We start from the raw sequence: 21778 nt of genomic DNA on the forward strand, positions 1-21778 counted from the left end.
TCAAGTTATAAACTGGAGAGTGATACTCAAGTTATCTAGTTTGTAATCGTTTCTTTAACTCTCAATCAGCTACTCAAGTTTACAACCTTAAATTTGCAATTGTAGATTATTTGCTTACAATTTTTTGGTTATTTTGTATAGATATTTAACTCTAAAGGATTTTTGTATAACAATTCAATTAATCAATATAAGACTAACACTATATGTAATCTAACTTCAAAAGTTCAAAGGATTTTTGTGCAACAAATTAATAGATCAGTAGAAGCAAACAGAAAGTCTTAGTACCCTTCAATGCCTTCATATCATATGGAAGTAATGGAACAAGCTTCTTTCTCCCTTTATCTTATAGTTCCTCTCTTCAATTCTACATAGCTAATAGCTAATCGTATTGTTCAGTTGTTGCTATTAGCCTATTAGTGTGGTATTGAAGAGGACAATTAGTTTGCTTAATTGCATTATCAATGGCATTTTAACTAGGAAAAACAATGCAACGAGTCAAAGAAAATAATAAAATTTAAAAAAAATTAACCATGTAATTATTGATACAACATAGAAAGAAAAAAACTACCTGAAGCCATAAATGCCGCAGAAGCCTAAGGATGATCATTTCAAGCTTGCTTACAAACAAAGATTCCCTTTGAATAGATAGTTCGTCCTTCAACGAGGTCGAATGACTTACAAGGAGCTTGTTCAACATCAGAAGAAACTGAGATGCTGCTTGTTTCACAGAGTTGGAAGGAGAAGACATCAAGCTGATGATAGGAAAAAAGAACAAAGACACTTCGCATGGGTTACATACAGCTCCCGGCGTAACATTCTCTGCAACAAGGCCATTAGAAAATTTGATTATAAAGACACTAAGTTAGAGCTACATATATAACAAATACATAAAGCCATGCAGCTTAGAGGTTTTCATTCTATAAATCGGAAAAAACTAAATTACACACTTCATTATTTTTGTTCAATATCATGGATAGGCGTTGTTTCCTTCCCATGGGGGCTGCAGTATTTAATTTCAATAGCTAGAGTAATATTCTCTCTAAAATTTTTTAAGTGCCTACTTGGCTGGCACTAAGTTTAATGTTGTATTAAATGGAATAAAATATTGGGGATTAAAAAGTATAGAGAAAAAAAAAAAGAGAGAGAGAGAGAGATAGTGGCTTAATATTATTCAAGAGTAAAGAAAAATAATTATTTAAAAAAAAAAAAAAAAAAAGACAGAAGTGGAGACCATGTAATCTCTTATTTTTTGTCACACCTCTTGTCATAGTACTCATCTCAACAATCAGAGTCGGGGGGGGGGGGGGGGGGAGAATGTTCTCACCATCATGAATTCTCCACTTGAGGATGTATGCTAGGAGATCAAGGACAAATAACTTCTCATCTTCAAGTTCCAATAGAGCTAGAAGCACAAAGAGAGATAACATAGGAGAGTAAAATTGAGGGAGATAGTGCAATTTAAGCTCTTTCTGGAAACTCAAAAGTCTCCTTGATAGTTCAAGGACAGGCTTGCTTTCAATATTACGCGTTTCCAACTCCAAGCACAATGTGAGAAGAGCGTCCAACAGTTTAACCCCAATTAATTGAGCTTCGGTAACCATCTATCAAATAAAACTTGAATATCAGAATAGCAAAACGAAGTAATAAACTTCTTCTTCTGCTTAAATTATTAGCAAGCATAGGTTATTTCATATAATTGTCACTCTTTACAAATGATCGCTCTTAATTTTGCAACTGATATTAGAGAATATGGACCCTCCCATAAGATTCATGAAAATATATAAAGATAGCGGATTTACAGCAATGGCTCTCCTCTCCCTCCTTCCCTCCCATTTCCCAGCCCCCCGTTGGCTACAAGGCACAATGGCACCTAAACTCAGTATCAGGAATAGCATGAATCTGTCAGAAATTCTCCCCCAGCTGGTTTGGATTTAAGAGGAAGTATGAAATCCATTATAAGAGCGAGATAATGCAACCCAAACCTCTTCTTTTACCATAATCTGCCCTTTTAATCTTTTTCAATTCTTTATTTAGATTCTTGTAACTACGGACATACAGCACAACAGCATCGTCAACATAAGTGGTTTTAGATGTATATTGACACCAGAAGCAAGAAGGATTTCCATTCATTAAAATAAAGGTACTCCATCTTGTTTTTTTTTTTCCTTAACTTCTGGCACTAATTAATAAACCTCACATTGACATAAATATCGCAACATGTAGAATCTCACATTCCAAATGCACAGCTTTAATTGATATCCAAGTAAGAACTAAAATTGATATTTTACAATCACATCACAAGACGAAGCTAACAAGATCCCAAATGACTATGTTTTTCCTTTAGGGAATAAAGTAAAAGTTCAAATGTTGATATATTAATATTGTTTTAAAACATTAACTGTTTATAACTTATACCTAAAAATACTTGCTTCTTTTGTTCTTATTTGGTTGAAATATCTCTTTTACCACATTTGTCAATGCACAAGTTCAACCTCTAATATTTCTTATTATCAACAAGTTAGAAAAAAGTTGATATTATGAAAATATAAATTGAGACGTTTTCAATAAGATTTGTTTTATAATAACTATAACAAGAAAAGCTAGTCAAAGCAGAGTTTGTGAATAGTGTCAAACGTCAAAGCACGTAAACTAAAAAAGAACAGAGGAAATGTATATCAATAGTTAAAGTTGCGGGCCAAAAAAAGTGCAGGTCAAGTTGGAACAAGTGCTAAATCGAGATGAATTAAAGGAGGGGAAAAATAAGGAAAAGAAAACATACATATCCAATCTTAACTAAGTGCTGCAAAACTACACTGTGCGCATCCACTAATAATTCGGCAAAAATGACAACTCTCCCAATATCCTGTAAAAACAAACCAGACAAAAGCAGTAGCAGTTCTTTCAAGTAAAAAATTCTCTTATTCTACCAACAGACAAAATCAATCCTTAAAATTTTTAATGTTGTAAAGAACTTCATGCTCCAGTCTACTTACCTCAGCACCTCTAAGGCTAAAGCATCTCAAACAATCAATCAGCATCTCCAAAAGGGGACTCGCCTCATGAAGTAAGGAGCAACAAAGAGACATCAACGAATAAATCACAAGACTCAAGAATGAGGACAATGATGAATCTGAAGAGCATGACATCAGAACAGAGAAGGTTAACAGAGGCCTCAAGTAGTCACAGACTTCACCAATCCCATTTTGCTTGCCATGCACCACAAACAATACAACTTGTTGCACAAGTTCATTTTGTGACTCTGAACGACTTGTTAAAACCTGGAAATATAAAATGTTTCTAAATTAAAGCATTTTGAAAACTTTGACAGACATATGGAGCACAGAGAGTCAAATGTTTTCAGGAAGATTAGATCCCAAAATTTAAAACATGGGAATCCCCATTTTGCTTCCAGTAAGATAGAGCACATGTTCACCAATAAAAGGTAGCAGTTAAAAATTCTCTATATTTAAAAAATGTGTTGAGGATGTCACAGTGTTTTTCAAGTCGTAAAGAGGATCAAATGAATTGTATAAAAGTTCTGCTAATTGTTATGTTGTGTACTTTCCCATATATATACATGCTCCCAACATCTCTGTTTAGTTGACACATTTTCCTTATAATTCATCCCAATTCACATAGGCAAGGAACAGTCTGGAATGATACTGCTAGGTGTAGCTAAACTATTTACTTTCTACCAAATTTCAATAGCTTAGTAATAGTTTTTTATCCCAGCTCATTTTTTTCAAAAACTGATACTTATTATGCTGTTATATGTTTGAACTTGAACTATCCTGCCGAGTACAGTGCAAAGCTGCGCACTTAGACCATGATGCATCAGCATGCATAATCATGCATTGACTAGTGTAGTAGTGCATGGAGGCCTGCCATGTATGTTTGTACATAGTCATGCACCCACACATAAGAGTTACAATACGCTTTGAATGATCATAGTGAAATTCAAACTTCGGCTTTATGTTCTCATCATCATTTTAAGGTGTAATAGTCTAAAATTATAACGTTGCTCTAGTCAAGTCTGATAAGGTCTGCTCTAGTCAAGTCTGATGTGGACTGCTTCTCTTATGTTGGGTCTAGTCTAAATTACAATTTGGTCTATAATCATTGCACGCTCTGAATTGTTATTTTCACAATTTTGCCAACTTTGTTATAGTTTTTTCTGATTTAGAATGGTCACATGTTAACAAAAATAAGTATTAAACAAAACCTCATTCTTGTTAATGTGTAAACATAAAGATGATAACATGGAAAGTTTGAGAAAATACAAGTCTTTCTTCATGATAAATAAAAATCCGTTTATCTAGTGGTATTCTTGTAAATAAATCAACTACTTTGTATTAAATGTGGGCCTATAATTTGGTTTAAACTTAGTGCGACTACAAAATTTGCTTGGTGTAGTGGTGATTGTGACTACACTTGGTAGGGAGGACTAGTGTTCAATCCCCCGCAACAACAATCCCGAGAGGATTGGAACCTAACCATCCAGAACTGATCCCACCATAAAAAAATAAAATTAAAGAAACAAAATTTGCTTCAAACTTTGCTTGAAACAACCTTAGTTCCATATTAATATAACTTATACGGGGCCTTTGGAAAGTAGGAATTGAGGATTTTAAAAAAAATCTCTTGTTTGTTAGATTGGATTGGGAATGGAGAAGGGAATGGGATTGGGGTAAATGGATGGAATGGAAATAAGTAAATAACGACACCTTTGCCATTTATGAAATGAATTAAAGAGAAAGGTTAGTAAGTGTTATGAAATATCTAAATATGGATGGCTATTATCCCATGTACAATCTAGAATATTATAGAGTTGGGTATTTGATCTTATCCGATGATGGAATCATAAATAATGTACATGTACATATACCCTGTACTAGATGGAGTAATATACAACATCACGTAAAAAATACAACATAACGTAAAAATATTTCTCATTCTCTCTATATTTCTCTATATTTCTCTTCCATATTCAGCACGTTATCAGCACCACGCTCTAGCTAAACTGATCGAACGGAATACTCCAAGTTTAGTATTCTTATAATTTCTTCCTTATAAAACTTAAGTAACTATTTTTCTTTGTTTCAATCTTAAATTATTCATAATTGAGAGTTTAAATTATTTGACGATGACGAATGGTAATCTTCTCGTATATTAATTGATTAGTAAATTAATGGGTTTGATAACTTGATTGTTCATGATATAACAAATTTATTAAATTCAACCTCTTCAATCTTTTTATGATGGCAATTGATTATTTTGTTTCGAAGTACATGATTAGGATGAAACTGATAACGTTGATACAACACGTTTACATATAATTGACATGCATTGTGATGACCAAGCTTATGCGAGTAATGATGATTATGTATAATTATTTTTAATTTCCAGTTTGAACTATGTGTTTATTGCTTATGTGGGCTGCTTGGTGTTTACGTTCATCAAATTTTCTTGTAATCCATATGAGTATATACTTTGTCACGATTAATGAATTTTGGGGTATAATATAGCCGTGTAACCATTTAATACTTTGTTTGTTGATGCGCCAATCACGACGAATTTCATGATTATTATCTTATACGAGTACATATATGTGATTGATTTAATAACTTGTTCCATGATTATAATACTTGAATACTTCTACTATATTATATCTATACTTAGTATTTAAAAACACAAACCATCTTCTTTAGCATGCCACATGTACATTTTATTTTTCACCAATGCCACATGTACATTTTATTTTTCACTAATGCCACGTGTCAGCTCATTTAATCCCCTCTCTCATATTAAAAATACTATGTTTAAATCAATATATGTATGAATGTTACTTGGTTCATTTTCCTCCAAATTGATTTTTTCTACAATTACATTCAATTTTCACTCCTTTATCTCCTTTTTAAACTATACATTTTCCAATAAAAACAAATAAAAATTTACAAATATATTATATACCTATAAACAACCTGTGCATTGCCATAAGGCTAATTAATGCTTAATTAATAATTATCATTGATACTCTTTTATAATAAATCATTACATAAGCTTTATAATGCTAATTGATACATTGTTCAAGGTTTTAACGCCTCAGTATATATTATTAAAAGCGTTAGTCGAAGGTGTGTCAATTTGTCAGTATGCTATTTTTTTCACATATATTTAATATTTTAAGCATAGGATTAATGAATAAATGTCGTCGCAAATAAGCAATGTTGTTTCTAATTGTCATGTATATTATGACTTCATGAGTAAATTGACAGTATTAAGATTCTTATAGTCTCTAGGAAATGTTGTGACCAAATATGATCAGTAACCATCCTAAAGGTTCAATACGCAAATCCTATTAATTATAGTTAATCACTTGAACTTAGTCTTAATTGTAACTTAGTATATATTTATTATTATACAATCTTAGTTCCTAATTTATAATATTGTTTTATATATCAATGAATCATGTCAAACCTTGCAAAACTCGAATTTGTTGCTCTTGATATTACTGGAAACAACTATCTATCTTGGTGTTAGATGCTTAAATGCACAGGGACTTGGTGACACTATCAAAGAAAACAACACTGCAACTAGCAAGATAAGGCTAAAGCTATAATATTCCTTCGTCATCACCTTCATGAAGGCCTTAAGACTGAGTACTTGACTTTGAAAGACCCACGAGTCCTTTGGAGTAATCTAAAGGAAAGGTATGACCACCGTGATATTACCAAAAGCTCGTTATGATTGGTTACATTTCAGACTACAAGACTTTAAGTCGGTGAGTGAATATAACTCAGCCATGTTTAGAATTACATCACAATTGAAATTATGTGCAGAGAAAATCACGGATGCAGAAATGTTAGAAAAAACACTCTACTTTTCATGCAAACAATGTTGTCCTGTAGACACAATACCGTGAAAAGGGTTTTGAAAAATAATGTGAATTGATATCTTATCTCTTTGTGGTCGAGCAAAATAATGAATATTAATGAAAAAATATGAATCACACCCAACTGGCTCTAATCTACTCCATTCCCTGAAGCGAATGCAACATCCCATAGTGGGAAAGAGCAAAAGGCTAGAGATCACGCCAGCAGTCGTGGTCGCGGACATGGATATGGTCGTGGTCGAGGTGGTCATTTTAGAAACTCATACTCCCACCAGAGGTGGGACAACAAAGATGGAAATAAGAATGAGAAGGATAAAAATGAAAATATGTGCTATTGTTCTGGAGGAAAAGGCCATTGGTCTCGTGTGTGTCGTACACCAAAACATCGAGTAGACCTTTATCTACTATCAATCAAACAGAAAGGAAAGAAAGTGGAAACAAATTTGGTGTACGAGGATGGCGAAGGTGATTTTGATAACGGTGATACAACTCACCTAGAAGCGGCTGATTTCTTCCCTAATCCTAAAGAAAACAATTGAATAAGTTATGATCCACTGGCGAATAAACTCTATTAATTAGCTTGCATTTATTTTATTATAGAATTTTATCGTAGTACTATGACTTTATGCTTTATGGGATATTTGTTTTGAACAATTTTATGTTTTTAGACAATTTTATGTTTTCGGATACTTCATTATTATCATTTATTAATTTAAGTTATTTAATATTGTGAATCTTATTTTAGTTCCTTTAATTCTATTAGAATATGAATTCTTTTGGAGCTCAATCATCACCCAATGGTGAAGATTTATGTGATAGTGCTACCACTCACATCATACTTAAGAATAAGAAATATTTTTCACAATTGATGATGAAAGAAACTAATGTGAATACTATTTCAGGTAGTACAAAAATTATAAAAGGCTCCAAAAGAGCAAATGTTTTATTACCAAGGGGAACAAAATTGGAAATTATTGATGCATTATACTCCCCTAAGTCTCAAAGGAATTTACTAAGTTTTAAAGATATTCGAAAAAATGGATACCATATTGAGACAAATAGTGAAGGAAATAATGAATTCCTTCAAATCACGAGTGTAACTCAGGGCAATAAACTTACTATGGAGAAATTACCTACATTCTCTACTTATTTGTACTATACAAAAATCAATACAATTGAATCACATGCTAACTTTAAAGTATAGCATGACTGGTTAGGCCATCCCGGTTCAATAATGATGCGAAAAATACTTAGAAAATTTATGTGGACACTCATTGAAGAGTCAGCAGATTCTTCATAATAATTTTCATGTGTGCTTGCTCAATAGGCAAGTTAATACTACGGCCATCACCGACTAAAATTAATTTCGAACCAATTACTTTTCTAGAACGTATACAAGGGGATACATGTGGACCAATTCACCATTAGATATTTCATGGTTTTAATAGATGCATCAACCACATGGTCACACGTATCGTTGTTATCAACTCGCAACCTAGTGTTTGCGAGACTACTTGCTCAATTAATCAGATTACGAGCACATTTTCCGGACTTTCCTATTAAGACTATTCGTCTTGATAATGCTATATCTCAGGCCTTCAATGAAAATTGCATGTCAATTGGGATTAGTGTTGAACATCCTGTAGCACATGTTCACACAAAAAATGGTCTTGCAGAATCATTAGTTAAACGTTTGCAGTTAATAGCTAGACCATTACTTATGAAATCTAAGCTCCCAATTTCTGCTTGGCTGCATGCTATGCAGCACTTATCATAAGTTCTCCCCAACACAATTGGTTTTTGGTCAGGAACCAAATGTATCCCATTTGAGAATATTTGGATGTGCTGTATATGTTCCAATCGCTCCACCAAAACGCACTAAAATAGGCCCTCAAAGAAGACTAGGGATATATGTTGGATATGAATCTCCATCGACAATTAAGTACTTAGAACCAACTATAGGAGATTCATTTACGGCTCGTTATGCAGATTGCCATTTTGATGAATCAGTTTTTCCAACATTAGGGGGAGAAAACAAACAGCTGGAAAAGGAAATTAGTTGGAATGAATTATCATTATCTCATCTAGTTCCTCGTACTAAACAATGTGAATTGGAAGTCCAAAAGATAATTCATTTACAAAACTTATCAAATCAATTGCTAGGCTCATTTACTGACCAAAGAAAATGACAAAGTCACATATACCGGGTGAAAATGCTCTTATTAAAATTGATGTCCAAGTTGCAATCGGTTCCAAAGATAAAAATCCTCAGAAGAGAAAAGGAGCATCTATTAACAATGACCAAACGGAGGAAGCTATTAATTTTGAAGGATCTCCAAAAGAGACCTGAAGAGACCTTAGACATGATGGAAAAGGATATTCAGGTACCTGACAATGAAGAAATTTCAACAAATTATATCATGTCCGAAACCAAATCGACGTCGATGATGTTTTTGCATGCAATGTAGCATTAGAATTTCATGAATGATGATGAGGATCATGAGCAAAAATCCATTGATGAATGTAGACAAAGAAGCAATTGGCTAAAATGGAAAGAAGCAATTGAAACTGAATTGAAATCTCTCGAAAAAAAAGGAGTATTCGGACGTGTAGTCCATACACCTGATGTGTAATACCAGTGGGATATAAATGGGTCTTTGTACGAAAGAGAAATGAAAATGATGATATTGTAAGATATAAGGCCCGATTAGTTGCACAAGGATTCTCACAAAGACCCGGTATTGATTATGAGATACTTTCCTGTGGTGATGCAACTACTTTTAGATTTCTAATCAATCAAGCAAAACGAGAAGGACTTGATTTACGCTTAATGGATGTAGTCACAGCTTACTTATATGGCCAACTGAATAATGACATTTACATGAAACTCCCACAAGGATTTAAACTGTCAAAAGCAGCAAATTCAAGTTCTCAAGAACAATACTCAATCACAGCGCATGTGGTATAATCGACTAAGTGAGTACTTGCTCAAAGAAGGGTAGAAGAATGACCCTATATGCCCATGTATTTTGATAAAGAGATTTGTTTCAGGATATGTCATAATTGCATTATATGTTAATGATTTGAATATTATTGGAACTCCGGAAGAGATTTCAATAACAGGAGATTGTTTAAAGAAAGAATTTGAAATGAAAGATCTTGGAAAAACTAAGTTTTGCCTAGGGTTACAAATTGAACACCTTAAAAATGGAACCCTTGTGCACTAGTCAACATACATAAAAAAAGGTTCTTAAATGATTTGTTATGGATACATCATATCCATTGAGTAACTAGGGGTGGCAATATCATCCAAACCCGATGGATAACCATCCACCCGATCCAAATATATGGATGAAAACCCGAACTTAAGCGGATAATAGATGGATGATGGATGGGTTGGGTGATGGATCGGGTCGGATACGGATGATGATACATCCAACCCATCACCCGATCCATCACCCGACCCATCCATCCACCCGTTAAATTTATATATTAAAAAATAAAAATAAATATTTTGTTTAATAAATTAATATCTATTGTAGTGTTGGGAATTGACATTTGTTTTTAATTTAGTAAAAATGAACGAGTATTAGAAGGATGTATAAAAGTTTTAATTAATTGATCATTTTTTTTACAAATCTCAATTTTTAATTATTAAAGTGCAAAGTTGTATTTATATATATATATTTCACCCGAATTATCACCCGATTCATCAATGGATGACGAATGGATCGGATGTGGATGAAGGAAAATTAGGTGATGGATGGGTCGGGTGATGGATGGATTGTTGGCGGATGGAGGCGGATGAAGCATCACCCGACCCACCTCCGATCCATTGCCATTCCTATGAGTAGCTTTATGGTTGTTAGAGCACTTGATGTAGAAAAAGATCCATTTTTCGTCCTCGGGAGAATGACGAAGTACCATAATTAAGTGCAATAGGGGCATTAATGTATCTTGCTAGTCATACACGACCTCACATATCATTTTCAGTAAATTTGTTAGCAAGATTTAGCCCATGCCCCACCCGAAGGCATTGGAATGGGGTTAAGCATGTACTTCGTTACCTTCAAGGTACGTATGGGCTTGTTTTTCTCTAATCTATCCAAAGAAGGTTTGATTGGTTTTGCAGATGATGCTAGATCACAAACTGGATATGTGTTTATGTGTGGAGGTACTTCTATTTCTTGGTGTTCTATGAAACAAACAATTGCAGCTACTTCTTCTAACCATGCAGAAATTTTGGCAATCCATGAGACTAGTCGTGAATGTGTATGGTTAAGGTCTGTAATTATGGCATAAATTCTGAGAAAGAAGTTCCAACAACCTTATATGAGGATAATGCAGCATGCATCGCCCAGCTTAAGGAAGGGTATATCAAAGGTGATAGAACGAAGCACATTTTATCAAAATTCTTCTACACTCGTGATCTCGAGAAAAATGGCGATATAAAAGTCCTTAAGTTCCACCCGAGTGAAAATTTGGCAAATTTGTTTACTAAGGTGCTCCCAACGCCCACATTCAAAAAGTTAGCTTACGGCATTGAATTGCGTCGTCTTAAAGATCTCAAGTGATGTAGTCATGAGGAGGAGTTAATGCGCGCTGCACTCTTTTTCCCTTAACCATGGTTTTTTCCCACTGGTATTCATGGTAAGGTTTTTAACGAGACAGCATTTTATGCGCATTATAGTGTATTATTTTGTACGGGTTTTTCTAGTAAATTTTAGTTACTGTTTTATTTAATATATAGTCATCCAAGGGGGAGTGTTATGAAATATCTAAATATGGATGACTATTATTTCATGTACAATCTAGAACATTATAGAGTTGGGTATTTGATCTTATCTGATGATAGAATCATAGATAATATACATGTATATATACCCCATACTAGATGGAATAATATACAAAAAAAACGTAAAAATATTTCTCTATCTCTCTATATTTCTCTATATTTCTTTTCCATATTTAACAGTAGGGATATTTTTGTATTTTTATTATTTATTCCTTACTTATTCCCATTCACCACCCAAACAAAATATTTGCCATATTTTTACGTATTCCCGACAATCAATTCTCAATCTCATTCCCATATTTTAATCTGAAACTCTCATTCCCACTTTCCAAACACCCATTTAAATTCATATTAATTCAAACATCAATCATATTCAACAATAAGAGCAACGACAAATCAAGCAAGCAATACAAATATTATAAACAAAATCGAAAAATAAAAATAGATTACCTTAACAAAGGGATGATTCTCTGGGGCATGAACAAAATTTTCTGAAACAAACCTCCTAGTACGAAACCCGAAACGAACAAGAAACCCAATTCCTTTAACAAAGACATTAACGAAGCGAGGCGGGCAACCTTCAAGAGCAGATTGAAGCTCAAAAAGGGCGAAAGAATGGTCTAATTTGGATTCCTTGACAAGGCGACAAAGCTCGCGCACTGATTGATCAACCACAGCAAGTGAAGAGGATTGGAGGCACTGAGTAATGGCCTCTCTTTCTGGGTCTGAATTAGGGCTTAAGATTGAAGGTGTTGATCGGAGTTTTTCGAAAATTTGAATAACAGCGTAGCGTTGAAGAGAGGGTTGGGGCACTTTGGTTCGCACTAGCAAGGGAGCGTATGCTTCCATGGGAGAGTAATTGAAGAAAAAATTATGCGCATTAATGGATTACGGATTTGACAGTGAAAGAAATTGCCGCCGGTGAAAGAGAATGCCGCTGTGTTGCTTTGGGAAGGTTGTCGGAGGAAGAGAATAGCTTAGGCCCGGAGGAATGGAGTGGCGACAACCTAGATATTATTTTTACTTATTTTCAAAATGATTTCGATGAAAATTTAGGGCCTGTTCATATTTACTGAAATGAGCTGAGTTGAGTTGAACTGAACTGAACTGAACTGATTGGAGCTGAATTGAACTGAATTGAGCTGAAATGAATATTTTATGTGAGAGGGAAATTAAGAGCTGAACTGAACTGATTGGAACTGAACTGAACTGAACTGAACTGATTGGAGCTGAACTGAACTGAACTGAACTGAAATTAAGTAAATATGAACAGGCCCTTAGTTTTCATGAAACCATATTTTTAAGGAGTAAATAAACTTTAATAATTTTAATATCATCGCTTTATTTTTAATAATCTCATCTATGTTATAAAGTATGTTTATTGTAAATGGTCATTATAGCTTGTAACTCTCTATTTTATGACTATTTTAAGTATGGTTGTGGGGAATGATGTAGTTGCAAAAGTGTTAGATATTTTGAATAATGATGGGGATGTAGGTTCTATTAATCAGACTCACATTGTGCTAATTCCAAAAAATAAAAAAGAGTGAGAGTCTCCTGTTGATTATAGACCTATAAGTTTGTGTAATGTTTTGTACAAAATTGTTACAAAAGTGCTAGCGAATAGATTGAAATTGGTGCTTCCATATATTATTCATGAGTCTCAGAGTAGTTTTGTTCCGGGGCGTCTGATTACGGATAATGTGTTGGTGGCTTATGAGTGCTTTCATTACCTCAGAAAGAAAAAAACAGGAAAGAAAGGCTATTTGGTTCTCAAACTTGACATGAGCAAGGCATACGACAGAGTAGAATGGGAGTTTTTGCCGAAAATGATGTTAAAATTGGGAATGCCAAATTATTTTGTAACTCTGATCATGAAGTGTGTTAGTACTGCCTCGTTTGATGTGCTTGTGAATGGCTAGCCATCGAGAGAGTTTAAGTCTAGCCGGAGACTTAGACAAGGTGATCCTATCTCACCTTTCTTGTTTATTTTGTGTGCGGAGGGTCTGTCAGCTTTGCTTAGAGATGCAGAAAGCAAGAAACTCATTCATGGGGTTAAAATTGGGAGACATGTACAACCTAATTCCCATCTATTTTTTGCATATAATTGTAACACCCCAATAATTCTCTCTTAAAAATCTGTGAGAAACCTGTAAATAACCTGAACAAATCCAAGAGAATTACTGGTGTGCTACCGCCACGTGTTCAAACGTTAAGGCTATCTCAGAAGTTAGCAGCGGAAAACCAAAACAGTTTTAAATAAACCTCAAAGCAAAGTATTTAAATCAAAGTAAGTACTACAAGTTGGAACCTTTAAGGCCCTTATTCAAAACCCAAAAGTAATAGTAAGTAATTAAAATTCAGTGTTAAAACAAACTTAAACCAAGAGAAATAGTGTCAAATAAAATCGAGTTAAATAAAATCAAACTTGCAAGGAACGCGAAAATAAGCAACCAACTCTCTACTCAAGATCCCACAACCCTGATGAATGTTGCATGTGAGAGAACCTGTGGTTATTCTGCTCCCCAATATTACAAGTGTAAAAATTGGATCGTCACAGGGTCATTTGAAGGCGAAGGCCATGACCAAAGAAGGACACACACACAAAATCACGCAATCAGCAAAGCTGAGTACATACAAGCTGCAAAGTAAAATAAGGAAGTACTTAACATGCTACTAATAATCAATCATACTCAACATTAAATCACAAACTCAACACACGACTCGATTATTTAATTTATTAAGACTTCACTAGCTAATAGTAGCTAACTCATTTCAATTTATTCATTGGATTTAGCAATAGACAAGGTTGTCCAACCCATGTCCCATTTGGAACATCAATAAAGAAAACCCCATGCCTCCTTTCGGAAACATCAATAAACATCCAACGACCACGGGCGCGACTCCGTGACCGTAGTTAGTATGAGATCTCACCTAACTCCTAGTTTTGAAAAAGTATTTGAAATAAGAGACTCGTAGATCAGACGGCCTCGAGAAAAGTACACGGCTAATACCCCATGTACCCCAACCCCTGATTGTCATTACTCCAGAAGTGCACCAATCCAGAGTTTTATTGCTCATCCATCTTGCACTTTACGTGATTTACATGTTTAGACTTGGTGATGACTCACATGCATAACAATTCAATCAATCCAATATCAATTAAATCAAGTCAAACAACTTTTCACTTTCAATTCTTGATTTATTAGTGGCAAGCAACATTTATTATTTATTCCTTTACTACCTCGGTGTATAAACACCTTGAGTGCATAAGGCACCCCAAACTCTTAACCTTGTCTTATAAGACATGAACCATTCCTTTACTCATCCTATTTCATTAAATCATGAATGAGTAATAATTAAATCATTTCACCAATCACATACCTTTGCCTCTAAGCACACCTTGCATAATTAGTACATAACCAATAATTGCAATAAGAAATAGTGCACATCAAATGAAATTCACAATGTATAACCAAACAATTTCACCCAGTCATCCCTATACATGATGCTAAGTTCTCGATCCATCCTTAAACATGCACCTAAAAGCAAGGTTTTGTAACTTGTACGTACCTTGAGTAAACAATTCGATTGGCCACTTTAAAGACTAGAAATCACCTTCTACAAAGTCCTCTCCTAAACCAAATAATAAAGAATAAATCAATACCAAAGCAATTAAAATTACAGCAATACTAAAGTATTTAAAAACCTCTCAAACCATTAAAATAAAGTCCTTAAATTAATCCAATTAGCCAAAACTAATAGTACAACATCCCAACTACAAGTTTAGGTGTTAAAATCATGAAAATATAGTGTTTAATAATAAATTACAGCAACTTTAAAGTGGTAAAATAAATCTGAAAATTTGGTTTAAGCATATAAAATAATCCCATAAGCATAATTATTTGAAAAAGCCATAATCATATAGCAATTTAGTGTGTTAAAAACCCAAAAATACATCAATTCAACGCAATTAGAGGCTTCAAAATAGAAGATACAAAATCTGAAAATTTATTAATAATCAAAATAATTGAACTTAAACATAATTTACATATAATATAATTAGATAATTTAATTAGTACGTTTTAAACCCTAAAACCATGAAAAATCAACATTTAAACCCTAAATTTATAATTAAACCAAATCTGAAAATTCATTAAATAAATTAAACATGATGAAACTCATAAATTTATAAACTTTAATAACCCAAGTATAATATCAAACCATAATAATAATAATTCATGAACAAAATTTTAATAAAGATCAAAACTTTAATTAAAAATAACAAGAATAAGAGAAGGAGAAATAAGGGAAGGAGAAAGGGAGGAGGAAGCAAACTGCAGGGGGTGGAAGCAGGTGGCGGCTGGGCGGCGACAGGGTGGTGGACGGCGGCAGCAGTGGTGGCTGGCGGCAGCAGGGGCAGCAGCGAGCAGTTCAGTTTTTTTTTTTTTTTTTTTTTCTTCGTGAAAGCAGTAGGAGGAAAAAGGAGAGTGAAAGTTTGTTTTTTTTTTTTTACGTGAGAAGTGAGGGAGGAGGGGTATAAGGGTTTTTATTTTGGGCTTTTTAATTTCCTAATTAAATTAGGAGTGGTATTCCTAAATAGGCTAGGATTATTTGTAAATCAATAATAAAAAAAAACACTACTTTATTTTAAAAACTTCCATAAAATAATTTATTTAATAAAATTACCATAAATATAATTACAAGAATAACATATAATTAAATTATAATTAAATTAAAATGTGGGGGATTACAATAATAGCTTGCTTTTTGTGAGAGCGACGAAGGAGGAAGTTGATACGGTACTTGGGATTCTTTCTACATATGAAGTGACATCGGGTCAGAAACTGAATATGGATAAATCAGAGGTGTCTTTTAGCCGAAACATTGAGCAAGAACGGAATAATATGCTTCAGATGAAGTTGTCTTTTAAGGCTGTCGAGGGACATGATAAATATCTTGGTTTGCCAACCTACATTGGTGGATCGTGTTTTGGGTGTTTTTGTCACTCGGGAGAGTTACAACTCGAAGAATGGTCCGGTGCGGCCTGTACCTGCAAAACAAACGGAGACACCGGTTGGTAGGTGCTCCGCCTCTGACGATCAAGTTAGTAACTTGAAAGGAGAGAAAAAGGTGCGGAAATTTAGGTGGGTATCTGCTCGGATTCCAAGCTCAGATGTCTCTATCAAAGGGACAGTTTGTAATCAATGGTAAAACGTGCCCTCCAAAAGAGGGGAATGAATCTCCCTATTTATAGGGTCCTCGGGGATTGTGTGTAACACCCCCGATTTACTAGCTAATAATAAACAATAAATAAAGGAAAATAAACAACCTTTAAATAAAATTGCGGAAGCATACACCTAAATCGGAGGTATTACCGCCACACTCGACAATCTGTCAAGTGCTAAGGCTTACAAAATCCCAATAATTACAACCCAATAATCTAGGTGAGCTATTTGTACAACTTTACAAACTTGTTATAACAAACTAATCGAAACACTTGAGCTCCTTTAGCTGCGATCACTTGATCAACCTGCTAAAACAATCTCGTCTGCTCACCATTAAGGACAAATTCCAAAATAGATCGTCGCAGGGCCACCATAAGAAAAAGACATGACCGCAGACACAAGTAGCACAACAAAATAACACACACGTCAGCAAAAAGCTGAGTAATCACCATATATAAGAATACAGAGTATAATAGAATAATTAACATTACGAGCTCAATTAAATAATGTAGTTCAAAACTACATAACACATTGTACTCTGAAAATAACCTTGAATAATAATACGAACCTTTACTCAATTAACTGATCATACCCAATAAGTGTGCCATGCTCTTTGTTCTATACCTAGCCTTGGACATGGGTAATTCGAATAAAACCAACAAGTATAAAAAAACTTGAATACTCCCAATAATTAGAAAACACCTTGAACCAGACCACATACGGGCCAATTCCCACTGTAGGGGACCATAGAAAAATAAATAATAAAGATTGTACCTCATTCTTAACTCATGATCATTATCTCCTTACCAACATGCCAAGGACTAAGGTTTATAACGCCGAGCCTCAAACCAAGAATAAAATAATAATTTCTCAACCTTTTGATCTCATACTTGATCAAATAATCATTCACAACTAATAATGTATATCTCAACAATGGCACAAATTCCCAAATAACATAACAATTCGATTAATAAATATCTCAACTCTTAGGGTAATAATACTAGCACCCAAAATAATCAAATCTCAACCCAAAAATAATACTCTGCATTAACAACCCTAAAACCTCAATAAAACAATACTCCCTATAACAACAACATTAAAAACCCTAGAAATAATTGTACAATCAATTATATACAACAAAAGTAATATGATATTCAAATCAAATCAAATCATACAATATCATAATAATTAATCATATATACAAGGAGTACCATTAATAAATCATATCACACATAATAATAAAACGAAATATAATACAAACATCTCTAAATTTTGTGTGATTACACATAACAAATAATACAATCAAATTAATCAAACATCTCCAAATTGATAAAGTGTGATTACCTTTCAATAATTATGATAGAACTACGATAATCAAAGTAGCCTTCCTTACACAAAATATGGTGGGAATCTTTAATTTATAAAATGATAAGAAGATAATGGAGATTGGAGATGAAATAGAATTTTGTTTACAAGAAATCAATGTTTGAGTTTGGTTAATATATGAATATCACGGCAGATTGAAAGCGGCTGCGACTGCTTTTCTTTTTTTTTTTTTTTTATCAAATACAATAACTTTATTAGGTTTTAAGATAATTTATAGTTGTTGATAAAAGGAGTCCTATTTAAATTAAAATAGGGTTTTAAAACTTTCCGAACTCTAAAATAAAATATGAGAATAGGAAAGTTATTTAATAAATAAATATAAACTATATATAAAATCATAAAATATTCGGGTATTACATTGTGCCCCTGATTAGGTCACAGAACCCTAATCGGTGGTGGGCTGCGCCGCATTGCGGCTTTCTCGGGATTTGGGCCTGAAGGCCGCCGCCGGCCGCCATTTTCCAAAACTCTGGAGTGACACGTGTCAAGCAAGGATAGGTCCACTTTGGACCACCATGGGGCTAACACGTGTCATCTTCTGGTTGGACCACATGGCGGGGTAAAATTACCCTAAACAGATCGAAGAAACAGGTTTTTCAGAATATTCAGGATCGGATCTGGAAGAAACTGAAAGGGTGGAAGCTAGGAAAAGTACTTATCTCAAGCCGGGAAGGAAATTTTGATTAAATCCATTGCCCAAGAAATTTCGTCCTACGCTATGCAGTGTTTCCTAATTCCAGCTAGCATTTTAGAGGTGGTGGAAAAATTATGTCGACAATTTTTTTGGGGGCAAAAAGGGGAGGAGAAGAAGATTTGTTGGGTCGCTTGGGAGAAATTATACTCTTTGAAGAATCAAGGGGGTCTTGGATTCCGAAATATGAAAAATTTTAACAAGGCTCTTATAGCAAAGCAAGCTTGGCGTATTCTCTCTAATGAAGACTCTTTGATGGCCAAGGTTCTTAAGGGGAAGTATTTCCCTCACATAACGTTCTTGGAGGCAAAAATTAACTCGAATTCGAGTTATACGTGGAGGTCTATTTTAGGTGCTCGTGAGGTTCATCTTAAAGGAGTTAGGAAGAATGTAGGGGATGGAGCTACTATCAATATATGGAGTGACCCCTGGGTGCCAAATCTGCCAGGTTTTACCGTTGCCTCAAGCCGGAGTAATGACGCTCAAGACCTCTCTTATGTCCGTCAGTTATGGGTTAATAGAGAGTGGGACTTAAATGTTCTCAATGCTAATTTTTCTGAGACAGAGGTGAGCAAAATCCGATGTATTCCTATCCCTCTCTTTGATTGTAAAGACTCGTGGTCTTGGCACTTTACCAAGGATGGAAACTACTCGGTGCGTATAATTTAATCCTCGATGAGCAAAAGCATGATATGGCTGCTACTTCGAATGGTGGGAGTTCTTTTGATTGGAGAGCAATTTGGAGTACTGAAATTCCAAAAAAAAAAATAAGTTTTTTGCGTGGAGGACTATCAAGGATGTTGTGGCTGCATGTAGTAACCTTGCTCGTAGAGGTATGGAGCTCGATGTGCTTTGTCCAATGTGTGGCGAATGTTGTGAGAGTACGCTGCACATGTTGGTGAAATGTGATGATGCAAAGATGATATGGCATTTTTCTCCATTGCGGCTGGAGGTGGGAAGCTTTGTAGGGGAAAGTTTTCGTGAGTGGTGTTGCTTGGTGCGAGAAAAGTTCAAAGACCCGAAATGGTGGTGTATCTTTTGGTGCATTTCTTGGGGTATATGGCTTCGTCGTAACAAATTGACTTTTGATAGGAAAAGACTTGAGAAGATGGAAGTGATCTGCAAAGCTTTGTGTCTCGTGGGTGAGTTCGAACACCCCAAAGAGATATGCAATATTAATCCACCTCCCCCGATTTTAGAGTGTGTTTGGGAACCCCCCTTGGTTGGGATAGCTTCTACTTGCTCCAAAGTTGATGGCTGCTTTGATGTTGATGTGATGGAGGCTTAAGCGATGCGTCATGCTTTAAATGTTGCAATGGAGTCCAGTTTTAGGCGTGTATGTTTGGAGACTAATTGCTTGAAATTGCACAATCATCTTGTGAAAGAGTTGACTCCTCCTACGACTTTTGGGGTGTTAGTTAATGACATTTTGAAGCTAGCTCAATTGTGTCAGAGTTGCTCTTATTCCTTAGTAAAGAGAGGTGGAAACAAAGTTGCTCATGCTCTTGCTAAGTGTAGTATTAGCTTTGTTGGTGTTAGAGTTTGAATGGTGGAATTCCCTCCTGATGTAACTGAATTGGTGTTGGCTGATTTGAGCCACATGGTTTGATTAATAAATGTGATTGCTCCCCGTCAAAAACACAAAAAAAAAAAAAAAAAAAAAACCTCCATATGTCATTAGTTCACATTGTAACCCTCTCATAAATGAACTATTTATTGTCCATATAGGTTACATTGTTCACATCATGTATATATATATATATATATATATATATATATATATATATATATATATATATATATATATATATATATATATATATATATATATATATATATATATATATATATATAGCCTAATGAAATGGATGAATATAGACAACATAATTACCTATCTACATCTCTCTCTAATATTCTCTCTTTCCCCTTACTTTTATAACACGTTATCAGCATCATCGCTTTAGTTATCGGGAATTGGAGGATACATTATTGCTAGCTAGTTTGTTGCACGTACACAATAGTTTTTGTCCCGTTGAGGTAAGTGTAATTACCTCCACTCTGTTTTGATTACAATCATAAAAAATAAAAAAATAAAAAAATAAACAAATTAATAAAAGGAATTGGTCATTTTGTTCGTTAGTGTTGAACTGTCAAATTACAACATCTTTGTTTGTTACTTGTTTGCTAATTGCTATCATGTGATGTTGAAATTTATTAGCCTTGTATTGATGTTGCAATTCCATTTACTAAATCATATATGTGATATGTTATTTTATTTTCTTAGTCCATATATATGCGCACTTGTAATCATTTCGCATATTCGTATGAATCTATTAGCTACCTCTAGCTATTCGTCTTATAATCCGTGTTAATCATTAAAAAAATATATATTTGATATATGTGTGTGTGTCTGTGTGTGTATAATATTTATGCATTAGTTTTTGGAGTATGTGATGATATACCATCATTATCATAAATATATAATATACTAGAATGTTAAGACTTTAAAATACTATGATTGTATTATAATTCATGATTTGATTACCAATTGTGAGTACACTAGTATTTTCTACTATATATTATCATGATTACTATTGATTTAAGTTACTATGGCTTATTTTTAGTAGTGTTGCAACATTTTTCTTTTGATTCGTCAATTGCTCATGATAAGTGTTTTGGTCTCTAATTATATGTTTATTATCTTGCATAGTTAAATTAACAATAATATGGGATCTTAATATTATTAAAGCTTTTATATTATTCATCATTCGGTTATAATAGTAATG

The 21778-nt window shown here is 34.1% G+C and overlaps 2 protein-coding genes across 2 annotated transcripts in view; one reads left to right on the plus strand and one right to left on the minus strand.

Moving 5' to 3' along the window:
• LOC145604511 (protein RST1-like) overlaps positions 1–12694 on the minus strand; it is a 50101-nt gene extending 37407 nt beyond the window's left edge. The window contains exons 1-5 of the mRNA XM_081660396.1: positions 12138–12694; positions 2994–3278; positions 2780–2863; positions 1325–1601; positions 569–819 (exon numbers count right to left, since the gene is read on the minus strand). Of these exons, the coding sequence (XP_081516522.1) occupies positions 569–819; positions 1325–1601; positions 2780–2863; positions 2994–3278; positions 12138–12536 (1296 nt within the window). The 5' untranslated portion in view covers positions 12537–12694. The remainder of the gene's footprint in view (positions 1–568; positions 820–1324; positions 1602–2779; positions 2864–2993; positions 3279–12137) is intronic.
• Positions 12695–19827: 7133 nt separating this feature from the next.
• LOC145604114 (uncharacterized) lies at positions 19828–20280 on the plus strand. Its single transcript, XM_081660063.1, has one exon. The coding sequence runs from the start codon at positions 19828–19830 to the stop codon at positions 20278–20280; it is 453 nt and encodes a 150-aa protein (XP_081516189.1).
• The last annotated feature ends 1498 nt before the right edge of the window (positions 20281–21778 follow it).

Source organism: Chenopodium album, chromosome 22 (genome assembly GCF_948465745.1).
Source record: "Chenopodium album chromosome 22, dcCheAlbu1.1, whole genome shotgun sequence".
In the NCBI taxonomy this organism is placed as follows: domain Eukaryota; kingdom Viridiplantae; phylum Streptophyta; class Magnoliopsida; order Caryophyllales; family Amaranthaceae; genus Chenopodium; species Chenopodium album.